At 40.1% G+C, this 10,571-nt stretch overlaps 1 protein-coding gene and 1 pseudogene across 1 annotated transcript; one reads left to right on the top strand and one right to left on the bottom strand.

Annotated features, from left to right (window-relative positions):
* Positions 1-4,797: 4,797 nt before the first annotated feature.
* On the top strand, positions 4,798-8,887 carry LOC112775718 (protein EMSY-LIKE 3-like; annotated as a pseudogene).
* LOC112775719 (uncharacterized) lies at positions 8,869-10,194 on the bottom strand. Its single transcript, XM_029295565.2, has 2 exons — positions 9,640-10,194; positions 8,869-9,354 (listed from the first exon to the last, which is right to left on the bottom strand). Exons 1-2 carry the CDS (start codon positions 9,986-9,988, stop codon positions 9,032-9,034), a joined length of 672 nt encoding a protein of 223 aa, XP_029151398.1. The 5' UTR covers positions 9,989-10,194; the 3' UTR covers positions 8,869-9,031.
* Positions 10,195-10,571: the final 377 nt, after the last annotated feature.

Below are 10,571 nucleotides of genomic sequence, written 5' to 3'. Positions count from 1 at the left end.
AGACTACTTCACGAAGTGGATCGAAGCAGGGCCATTAGCCACCATCACAGCCCAAAGAAGTCGGAGGTTCCTCTACAAGAACATTATCACAAGGTATGGAGTCCCTCACTCCATTACTATTGATAATGGGACTCAGTTCACCGACTCCACCTTTAGAAACCTAGTAGCCAGTATGAAGATCAAGCATCAGTTCACCTCGGTAGAGCACCCGCAAGCAAACGGGCAAGTTGAAGCAGCTAACAAAGTCATACTGGTTGGGTTGAAGAAAATGTTACAAGATGCAAATGGAGCATGAGCTGAAGAACTCCCTCAAGTGCTATGGGCTTACCGGACCACACCTCAGTCTGCCACAGGAGAAACATCCTTCCGACTTGCTTATGGCATAGAAGCCATGATACCAGTCGAAGTCAACGAGCAAAGTCCAAGGGTGAGCTTCTACGATGAGGTTAGCAACATACAGGGGCACAAAGAGGAGCTCGAGCTACTTTCTGAAGTCCAAGAACAAGCCCAGATAAGAGAAGCAGCGTTAAAGCAAAGGATGACAAATAGATATAATAAGAAAGTCATCCGAAGAAGCTTCGTCCCAGAAGACTTAGTTTTAATCAAAAACGACATCGGAGTCAACAAGCCGGGAGAAGGAAAGCTCGCTGCTAATTGGAAAGGGCCATACAAGATAAGTGAAGTCTTAGGAAAGGGATACTACAAGGTAACCGACTTGAACGGTACCGAGCTACCAAGGTCGTGGCATGCTTCTAATATGAAAAGGTACTATAGTTAAAAGCAAACTCCAATTCCTGGTGTACGCTTTTTTCCGACTTCATGGTTTTTTCCCAAAAAGGATTTTCCTGAAGAGGGTATTAACGAGGCATCAAAGTGGAGGAGGGGAAGTATAAGTCTTAAAAACTCCCCTAGTAGCAAAAAAGTACCTTCATCAAAATGAATAAATATCTTTTTACTATATCTCTTTATATATTCCATTTCTCGTTATCATTATCCTACGAAACGCACCAACTTAAACTTGATAAAATGTAAAAATTCCATGCCCGACCTAAGTGGTCGGCAGGATAAAACGACGAGGTACAAGTCGGTGTAAAGAAGTTACACGGTCGATCATAATAACTCGGGATTCCAAAACTTAAAAATGACTACTTGGTCGGAAGAACCGAGAAAATAGAAATGCATCACAAAAATAACCTAAATTACAGAAACTCAATAAACGAAAATTGAGTACAAGTAATACAAAAAAGAGACAAGAAAACCCATCAAAAATCAAAGGCAGAAGCTGTCTCAAGTCTTTAAAAAAACCAAATAACTTAGACAAAACACAGCCTGCCAAGATAAAAGATTTTTCTAAAACAAAAAGATCAAAAAGGGTTTTTTAAAAAAAAAATAACAGAAGAGAAATTGCAGAAAGCATGCACGCACCAAACATACCTTAAAGCCCTTATCCAAAAAGGGCAAACATTAAAACGCATTTTTTGTTAACGGCCAAAAGGCCAGAAGAGTCAACCACAACAACAATAAAAACATAAATTGTTCAAAAAAGGGGGCCCACAAGCCGGACCCCAAATAGCTCGAATCAATTAGAAGAAGGAAAATTAAAGGTCACCAGAAGGAAGAGAAGTCGGATCAGCGGCAGGGGAGGACATAGCAGTCTCTTCAGCAGCAGGGATCGGAACCTTTGAAGACGTCGGCTGAGATCCCTCCAGTTGATCCTCACAAAGAGGATATTCTACAAGTCTTTGTCCACGGGTCTTCAGCTCAGAAAACGTCTCACGTCGGAGAGGAGAAACAATAGCCCCATCCACAACAATCTTATCACGATCAAGAGGGAAAAGATCCAGGCCAGGAGCAATGACTCCGACCTGCTCTTTGAAAATTCTCCAGGCCTCCTCCGAGCTCTCCGCCACGGAGTCCTCTAAATCCTAATAAGCCTCCCGACCTCTCTCCAGCTCCCGCTGGAGATCAATGTTCTCGAAAAAGACCCTTACATAATTCTGCTCCGCCATCTCCTTAAGGCCCTCTGCCATAGCACACTGGGCCATCAACTTCTTCTCCCTCTCCTGAAGTCGGGACCTCTCCTCCTTCAACCAGGTAACTTCCCCCTAGAGCCTCTTCTCTTCCTTTTGATAGAAGCCAATCCTCCCCTCCAACTCCTCAACCTTTCGGGTAGAACCCAAAGAGCTGAGGGGAGTTTGGTCCAAAATGTCAAGAAGTTTTGTGCATACCCCAGCAGTCCGAACACTCCCATGAACCATGATATTAAGATGGTTTCGAACAGAAGCATCATCCATATTAATTCGAGTATGGGGAAAGATGTGATTTCGAATGAATTTGGGACCATCAAAATTAGTCTCCCCAGAAAGAGAAGAGCCAAACTCTAAAGTCTTGTGCTTCTTCTTCTCGGGTTCAGGGGAAGGTCGGATGGGGGAAGGAAGAGAAGAAGCAGACGTAGAAGTTACCATAATAGGACGCGAAGAGGTCCCTAGATCACGAGGAGGAGGAGCGCCAGCAGCCCTCGCGGCATCAACACGTGCCCGCGACCTTCTCTTGGCATCATGAACCTTCTGGTAGGAGACGCTGGAACCTTTCTTCACCATCTCTGAAAAGAAGAAAACAAAGAGTCAGACTACAAGTCGAAAGTTACCAAAAAACAACAAAAAGAAAAAGCGAAAGCTACCTAATTGGGTCCACACAAAGCTTGGAGATCCCAACAGAAATTTTTTAGTATCCAAATAGGGGGCCCTTCCCCAATCATCTCGGAAAAACCCCACGATAGCCTCCTCTACCTCATCCAAAATCTTCCAGGCCATATTTCTCCACTGGAGAGGCCTCTAGCCAGTAAAGAGGAAATCGGGGGTTGGAGTTCTCATCAAGGAAAAATGGATGGTAACCCTCTACAGTTTGGACTTTAAAAAAGAAATTCTTGAAATCATGAAAAGATTCGTCAAACATAGAAAAAACCTTCCGACCTTGAATGACCCGGAAAAGAGATCCACTGTTGCTTGTTATTTTGCCCACTAAAGAGCTTGGTCATATGGAAAAGATAGAAAAAGATCCTCAAAGAGGTTGAAAAATCCATCTCTCGACTAACAAGCTGATAAATTTTCATGAAACCCCAAGAGTTGGGGTGAAGTTGGATAGGAGCAATTTGGCAATGACATAGCACGCTTAGTTCAAAGTCGGAAAAAGGCAGAAGGACCCCTAAGCGGGTAAAAAGACATTCATACATAAAAAAGAAATGAGGGTCAGCATCGGCAGCCTTCCCAAAACAAACCCGGTCTTCAGGACCCGAGGCAATCAACTCATACTTGGGCTCATCATCATCAGAGTCACAGATCCTATGGTGGGTACGGAAGTCGGTGATGTAGTCTATGTCTACTAAGGGTTCCTCCCCAAGAACTGTAACGTCTACTCACTCAGAAACGTGAGAAGTCATATTTTCCAGTAAAAAGAAGTAGATAAAAACTAAAAAGACAACGAGACCTACAAAAAAAAACGGAAAAAATATCAAAAATAGGGTCTCTAAAATAACAAAGTAGTCCCTCAATAAAACAGAGTCACTAGATCTACAGACAGACTCGCTACGAACATGCAAAAACTCTTCCAATGTGCAAAATAAAGCATCAAATAAACAAAGAGGGGAAGAAGAAGAAGAAGAGACTAACCTTTATTGATAAGCGCAAAGAAAAACGAATACAAACAGCAGCAGAGCACTCCAAAAAAGGAAAGACTAGAAAGTTTCTTCCTTTGAAAGAAACAGAGAATGTAAGCAGGAAGTTTTTGAAGGCAAAAGAAAACAAAGAAAAGAGAGGGAAAAACATTTATAAACACGCTAGGAGCAACTTGGTAAAAATCGACGCAATCATTAAAGAAATGCGCCGTTACCAATGTAACTGCTCCCAGGAGTAAATGCGAGACCCGTAACAGATGCGACGTTTGATTAGACGTAACTGTTGAGAAATTTAAATCATGTCGGTTCTCAAAATCTCGTCGGCTACAAGCCTGAGTTCAAATACTCGAATCCAACTCATAAGTGAAAGAGACCGGACTCGAGTAGAGGCACTGTTCATACCCTGACCCAATACTAGGGCCCAAGTCCAAATAAGCCAAAAAGGCCCAATCCAAAGATTGGCCTTCACTATCCACCAACTTCCTTATAAGAGGTCGGATCGAATATAGACTCCACTCCAAAGAAGTCGGGGTTGAAGGATAGTTGACAGACTTATTCAAATAAGTAACTGCCCCTAAAATCTCTCAACCCACTTCCAGGAGACATATCTCAACTTCCCTAAGATAAAAGGACGGTTATCCACCTTAAAAGGTGGAACTACTCCAACGGTAGCTATTGGTTCACCACTACAAATACACTTACACCCTTCAGGTATCTCTAAGTTCCAATACTCTCTAAACCTGTCTATCCCTTTGCTGACTTATGCATCGAAATGTCTTTGCAGGCACCACTCCCTATTTCTTCTTACACACAAGTCGGACGGCGGCTCCCAGACGCGAACCAAGTCAGAGTCCACTGCATCTGAACCTTGGGCCAACCTTACAAGCCCAATCTGTTAAGAGCAAATTACTCAGATAGTATTTTCTTTCTAATTTATACTTTTTTGGTATTTTTCTTAAGAGACATACTACATAAATCATTCTTAACAATTTTGATATAAAAAAAAATCCTTTTTAAAAATCAACTTTTCCAAACAATTCTGTACAGTAATTTTCCAAAAAATAAAAAAGCAGATATTTATCTTCTAATGCCCCTACATTATAGTAAAATTAAAAAATTTCCCCAAAGAAGTTGAAAAATTGCAAAGCTGACGTGTTCGAAAGCACTGGCCTGAAAGCGTTGAGCAAGATCCATTGGCCTCCAAACCTTCAATTCAAATTGGGTCTCCTTTCAATCGCCGAAGACCGACGAGCTTCTCTCAATTTTGACGCTCGTGGACCTCAATGGAATTTGATCGCTCCGATAGCAGTGGTGGGTCATTCCAAAAATTTCATCTTTTTTCTTCCCTGTTTTCTTTCTCGATTTTTAATGTTTTCTTAGTGCTTGTAATGTGTGTTGTTCCTGGAGACTTTGGCCTTTATGGGCAGTGGATTGCTTCTGAATTCTGATGAATTATATTCTTACTTTAATTTATTTTTATTTTCATTATTTTTAGATTATTTGAGCTTTGTTTAGTTACTATAGTGGTACTGGACTGAAATATCAACTCTCTAATTCATGAAGAAACCCTTTTCGGATTGCTGCTGTTATTGTTGCAACTTGCAAGTTGATGCTTTGTTCCTAGAAACTGCCACATTGTGGGCTTTTACCATTTAAGATGATTTTAACTCCATATTTAGATTAATAATTGCAGCTGCTTTGTGGGGATGGATGTGTTTGAATAAATCATGACTAGAAATTGATAAGTGAACATTTAATGTAGACCTGTGTATTTGGCTAGCAATCTGTGTTCTTTTTGCTAAACCTGATTTTTTGTCTTACAGACTGATTAAGGTATTGAGTTAAGAGATTTGTTTTGTGCCACAAATGATGGGTCCTGAATCCTAGAAATGAACATTATTGGTGCTTTATGGTATTTTTCTTGTCACTTATGTGTTTTTGAGCATTTCACATTCTTTCACAGAAAACTCATCCAAAGAAGCAAGAATAAGAAATAAAAAGCAAAAAGCATGTACTTGCTTTGCTTTGTCCTTGAAATCTGTCATCAAGTGAACGAAACGGGTATTGTCATAGGAAAATTACTGTAAAATTAGATTGCAAAGAGTGGAAAGTATAATCTTTGAAGTGGAAAGCATTGCATGCACCATGTCCAATTAATAACACAAACTATGATATACTCGTTGTAAATCCAAAGATTTTCTATTCAGCATCAGTCCTCCTTGATGTCCATAGTCATAATTGATGTGCAAAATGGAAATTAGAAACCATGTCAGTTTTATGCTCTGTTTTCATCTGTTTGCATGATAAAATTAAATATCAAAAGAAAAGTTTAGGTGAATATTTCAGATATGAGAATCGGCATCATAGATGAATTTTTATCCCGTTTTGACTATGCCGTATGGATTTTAGTATTAAAGAGGTTACTAGCATATTAATCTCCAATGTCTTAAATGCCTGCAGGAACAGATGATGATTTTCCTCCTTCCCATCGAAACAAATTCAAACAAGCAGATCATGCAACCGGAAACGGCAGATTAGCAGCTGTAGGTTCTGGTCCATTTCCTAGGGTGCAAAATGACATGGAAACCCAAATCCACAACATTGAGCAAGAAGCATACACCTCTGTTCTGCGGGCTTTTAAAGCTCAATCTGATGCAATTACTTGGGTATGCATGCTTTTTATTCGTTAGCTTTGTTTCCTATGGATTGTGTTAGATAGGATTAAAGGTTCTTGTCTTTGTACATATGCACTTCAGGAAAAAGAAAGTTTAATTACAGAGCTTAGGAAGGAGCTCCGTGTATCAGATGAAGAACACAGAGAACTTCTATCCAGGGTCAACGCCGATGACATCATCCGCGAGATAAGGTCATATTATGTTTTGTCATGCCTTCTGCACAGTTTCTGTATACCATTGAACAAAACATGGTTAGTTCTGCATTCCAATCTGGGGTGTAACCTATTGTGCTGTTAGGGAGTGGAGAAAGACAAGTGGACTCCAACCAGGCGCAGTAAATACTTCTCAACCAGTTCACGACCACATACCCAGCCCTACTGTTTCTGCTCCTCATAAGAAACAAAAAACTTCACAATCTGTAGCTTCGTTATCATTGGGTGCACCATCACCAATAGTTCAACCATCGTCATCCACGGCGAGGCAAGGACCTCCATCAGGAGGAAAGACTAAAAAGCCAAAATCAGTAAGTATTTTCATATTGGAGTATCAAAATTACATGTTTCTGTTCCTTTTTGTCTTTTCTCAATCAGTAGAAGGAATTAATTGATTAGTTATTTCTTAATGAAGTCCCTACAGTTACCTTCTACAGGTCTTGCTAGCAGAAGCCAGGTCACTAATCGGGGGGGTTGTTCAGGTGCCTTCGCAACAAATCAGCCTCCTGAAGCAACCTCTTATGATCCTATGATCGGAAGGAAGGTTTGGACAAGGTGGCCTGATGACAACCACTTCTACGAAGCTGTTATTACTGATTATAATGCATCCGAGGTTTGTTTATTGTATACTTTAAAAAAATGGAAGTAAAACATGAACCTCAGTTAATCGTTCCACTTAAATATTTGACAGGGTCGGCATGCCTTGGTCTATGATATGAATGCAAGAAATGAGACCTGGGAATGGGTCAATCTAAAAGAGGTTGTTTAACTGTGAGATCTTGATAATATGAAGAAATCCTTCTATTTTCATAGATCCACTTTCTGTTCCCATCTGTATCAAATATCATTATATCACTTGTTTGAATTTATTTTAAGAGTTTGTCTGTTGTTGATTATCACTCACTCAATTGCATTCGATTCTTGTTATTAATTATCTATCTGATATGCTAGATATCTCCTAAAGATATTCGATGGGAAGGTGAAGATCCTGGAATATCCCAAAGAGGTGTTCGGGCTGGTCCAGGTAGAGGGATAAAGAAGTCTGTATCTCGTGGTGGTGCCGTTACAGTTGTTGGGAGAGGTAGGGGAATGACAAAGGTTCTTAAGAAAAATTTCATTTCATCACAAACAAATGGGAGCAGGAGGAAACCTACAAGTGATATTGAGTTACTCCACACAGATACCCTTATCAAGGAGGTATTAGCATATGCATTAGGGCATTCACGAATTTTTTTTCCTTTCTTTTTTCAAGATACAAATATTTTGGCTCATTATTACCTGATAAAATGAAACCAAAGCAGGTTGAAAAGATTTTTAGCGCCAATCATCCGGATCCGGTAGATATGGAGAAAGCAAAGAAAATGCTCAAAGTCAGTATATAGTTATAGCATGTTTTCTGAATGGCCTGCATTTATCATCTTTAACTCATCATCAAATTTGATGGTTCAACTGTTGAAACGCAGGAACATGAACAGTTAATGCAATTGCCAGGCTCGGGGATGCATCTGACGGTGAAAGTGGTAATAATAACTAAAGTAACTAGAAAATTTTTAATGTAGAATTGAATGGAAGTCGGTGTTTCACCAAATCTGTTGTATCTTAATGATCGGGTATTGCAAGAAAGCCAGCAAAACCATGGAGGCACCCTCTTTTTCTCTTGTAAGTTATAACTGTTACAACCGCCAGCCAACATAGTAGTTGAGGTTAGCATAATATGCTGGCGAAATACAAGGATGTGAACATGTTTTTTAACCCTTTGTTCTGTATATAGACTATAACTTTCTAATTCCCTCTTCAAATACTTCTCCGGCACCATGTCTTGTCTTATTCTGATCCTCTATCCATTATGTAGTATAACCAGCAAGAATGTTTAACTTGTTGATTATAAGACACTTTTGTTCCTTCAACTCTGTTGCTTTAAACCAGATGGAGAGCCTCCATTTTCCCAAGTACAGTCCACAGATCGGGAAATAGGGCGGAAGAAGCGAAAGCATAATCATTTGGGTGGTGTTTCTGTTGGCAAGTTGCCAACAGATGGCAGTGCTTCGTCTGCTCACCCACGTGAAGACAGCCATTATAGATGACTTAAGCAGGGGGCTGCAGGGCCTTTTACCTTACCACTGTAATGTTCAATATGCAACCGTTTCTTTTGCATGATGTGCATGTATCTTATTTTACCTTGTTTACTAGTGTAGCTTTTTGCCATTAGAATTGGCTCCAATCTAGTGAAACATCATATGTATGTAAATCTACTGAAACATGGCATATGTATAACCTGTAAATTATTAAACTTGAAAGGAAAGGATGGTTCTTGTGCTTGATCTGAATTTCATTCATTAAGAAGATTGACACACAAGACAACACAAATTAACAGTCTAATCTGCAGATCCATCAAGTTATAGGTTTATGTACAATAATAAACTAATCCCAATCAATTCACACACAGCAATAGAAATCAAACTGTTTGGGTTCTATAATGATGCAGCGAATTTGACAATGAGATCAACCATCTGAGCATCATAAGCAGGCCCTTCCATTTGGAAATGGCCAACTCCATCGATGAGGTGCATTTCGACGCGACCGGCGGCAGAACTAAGCTTATTTCTGAGCTGCTTGACACTGGTGAATCCATCCTGTGTTCCCATAATGAAGAGTTTTGGTTTCTGGGACTGTATAATGGCTTTGTGGTGTCTTCCAAACAGGATTGATGCAGTGATTCCAAATGGGTAACCAATGCTTACATAACCAATGACTTGTTCTATCTTATCAACAGCGGAGCCAGCAATAGGAGCACCTTCAATAACAAAAATACAAAACAAGTGTCAATTTGTCATGCCCTCAGGCAGAAGCTCTTTTGAATTTGCATCAATTTTTTGTGCATAAGCTTCCTTTCTTTTCTTTATGTTTTTGCTTTTATGCTAAAATTCATTTTTCTTTTGGGTTCAACAATATCAAATTCTAGACCTTTGGATCGGTGACAGAAACACATGAAATCACTTATATGAAACCCTAGGGAGCAAAAAGATTCCATTGAGGATAATGAAAACGATGAATTGAAGAGATCTGAAAGGATGCTGACCGGCGGAAGAACCAACCAAGAGGATCTTGCGGAGAGAGAGGTGGTCGGAGACCCAATTAGAGACGGAAACGACGTCGTTAACTTCGGAGAAGCCGGTGAGAGAAGCTCTGCCAGTAGACCTGCCGACGCCTCTCATGTCGAAGGTGACGGCGACGTAACCGTTTTCGGCCAAACCGGAGGCGATCCCCTTGAGGAGGCCCTGCGAACCACCCAAGACGGAGTATGGGTGAACGAGCACGATGGCCATGGTTGGGGATCCGTGTCCCTCTGACGGTTTGAAGAGGCGCGTGCGGAGCTTGACCCCATCTGTGGAATCCACCATGAATGACTCCACTGTGTAGTTCGACATTACTTTTTTTCTTTCTATTCTTGCTCCTCACTCAGTCGTGAGCTTCAACTGTTACTGTTTTGGAAACTTGATCAATTTTGAGGGGTTAGTTACACTTATTGCTTGCTTGCTTTAATGGTTTTGGGTCACACTCATTTATTCACCACCTCCTCCACTTTCTTCTTCTTCTTCCATCCTCTGCTTTCACCGAAAAGTAGTAGTTTACATGAATATTATTAACTGACTTTAATTTTGATGCTTCAATTAAATTTATGTATTTAAATCATAAATTTTAAAATATTTATTTTTATTAATGTAATAATATACAATGTTTTTAAATAGGCAACAATACCTATTCTTTGGTCACAATTTACAAGGTATGGATCCTTATAGAAGAACTAAATCATGGTCATTTTTGCATATAATAGCTCCCTTCCCTGCAAGTTAATCGAACAACTGGTAACCTTTGAGCCAATGGTTTCTAAGCACTCAATTTTTTTCATTCATTTTCCATTTTCGGTTGGTAGTTGGATTGATTGAGTAGTGGAAATTGCTTTTGTGCTCAGAGAAATATAGATGTCATTATTAGACCAAGGGCGAAGCT

The sequence above is a fragment of the Arachis hypogaea genome, chromosome 19 (genome assembly GCF_003086295.3).
Source record: "Arachis hypogaea cultivar Tifrunner chromosome 19, arahy.Tifrunner.gnm2.J5K5, whole genome shotgun sequence".
NCBI lineage: Eukaryota > Viridiplantae > Streptophyta > Magnoliopsida > Fabales > Fabaceae > Arachis > Arachis hypogaea.
This window is presented reverse-complemented; position numbering and strand designations above follow the sequence as displayed.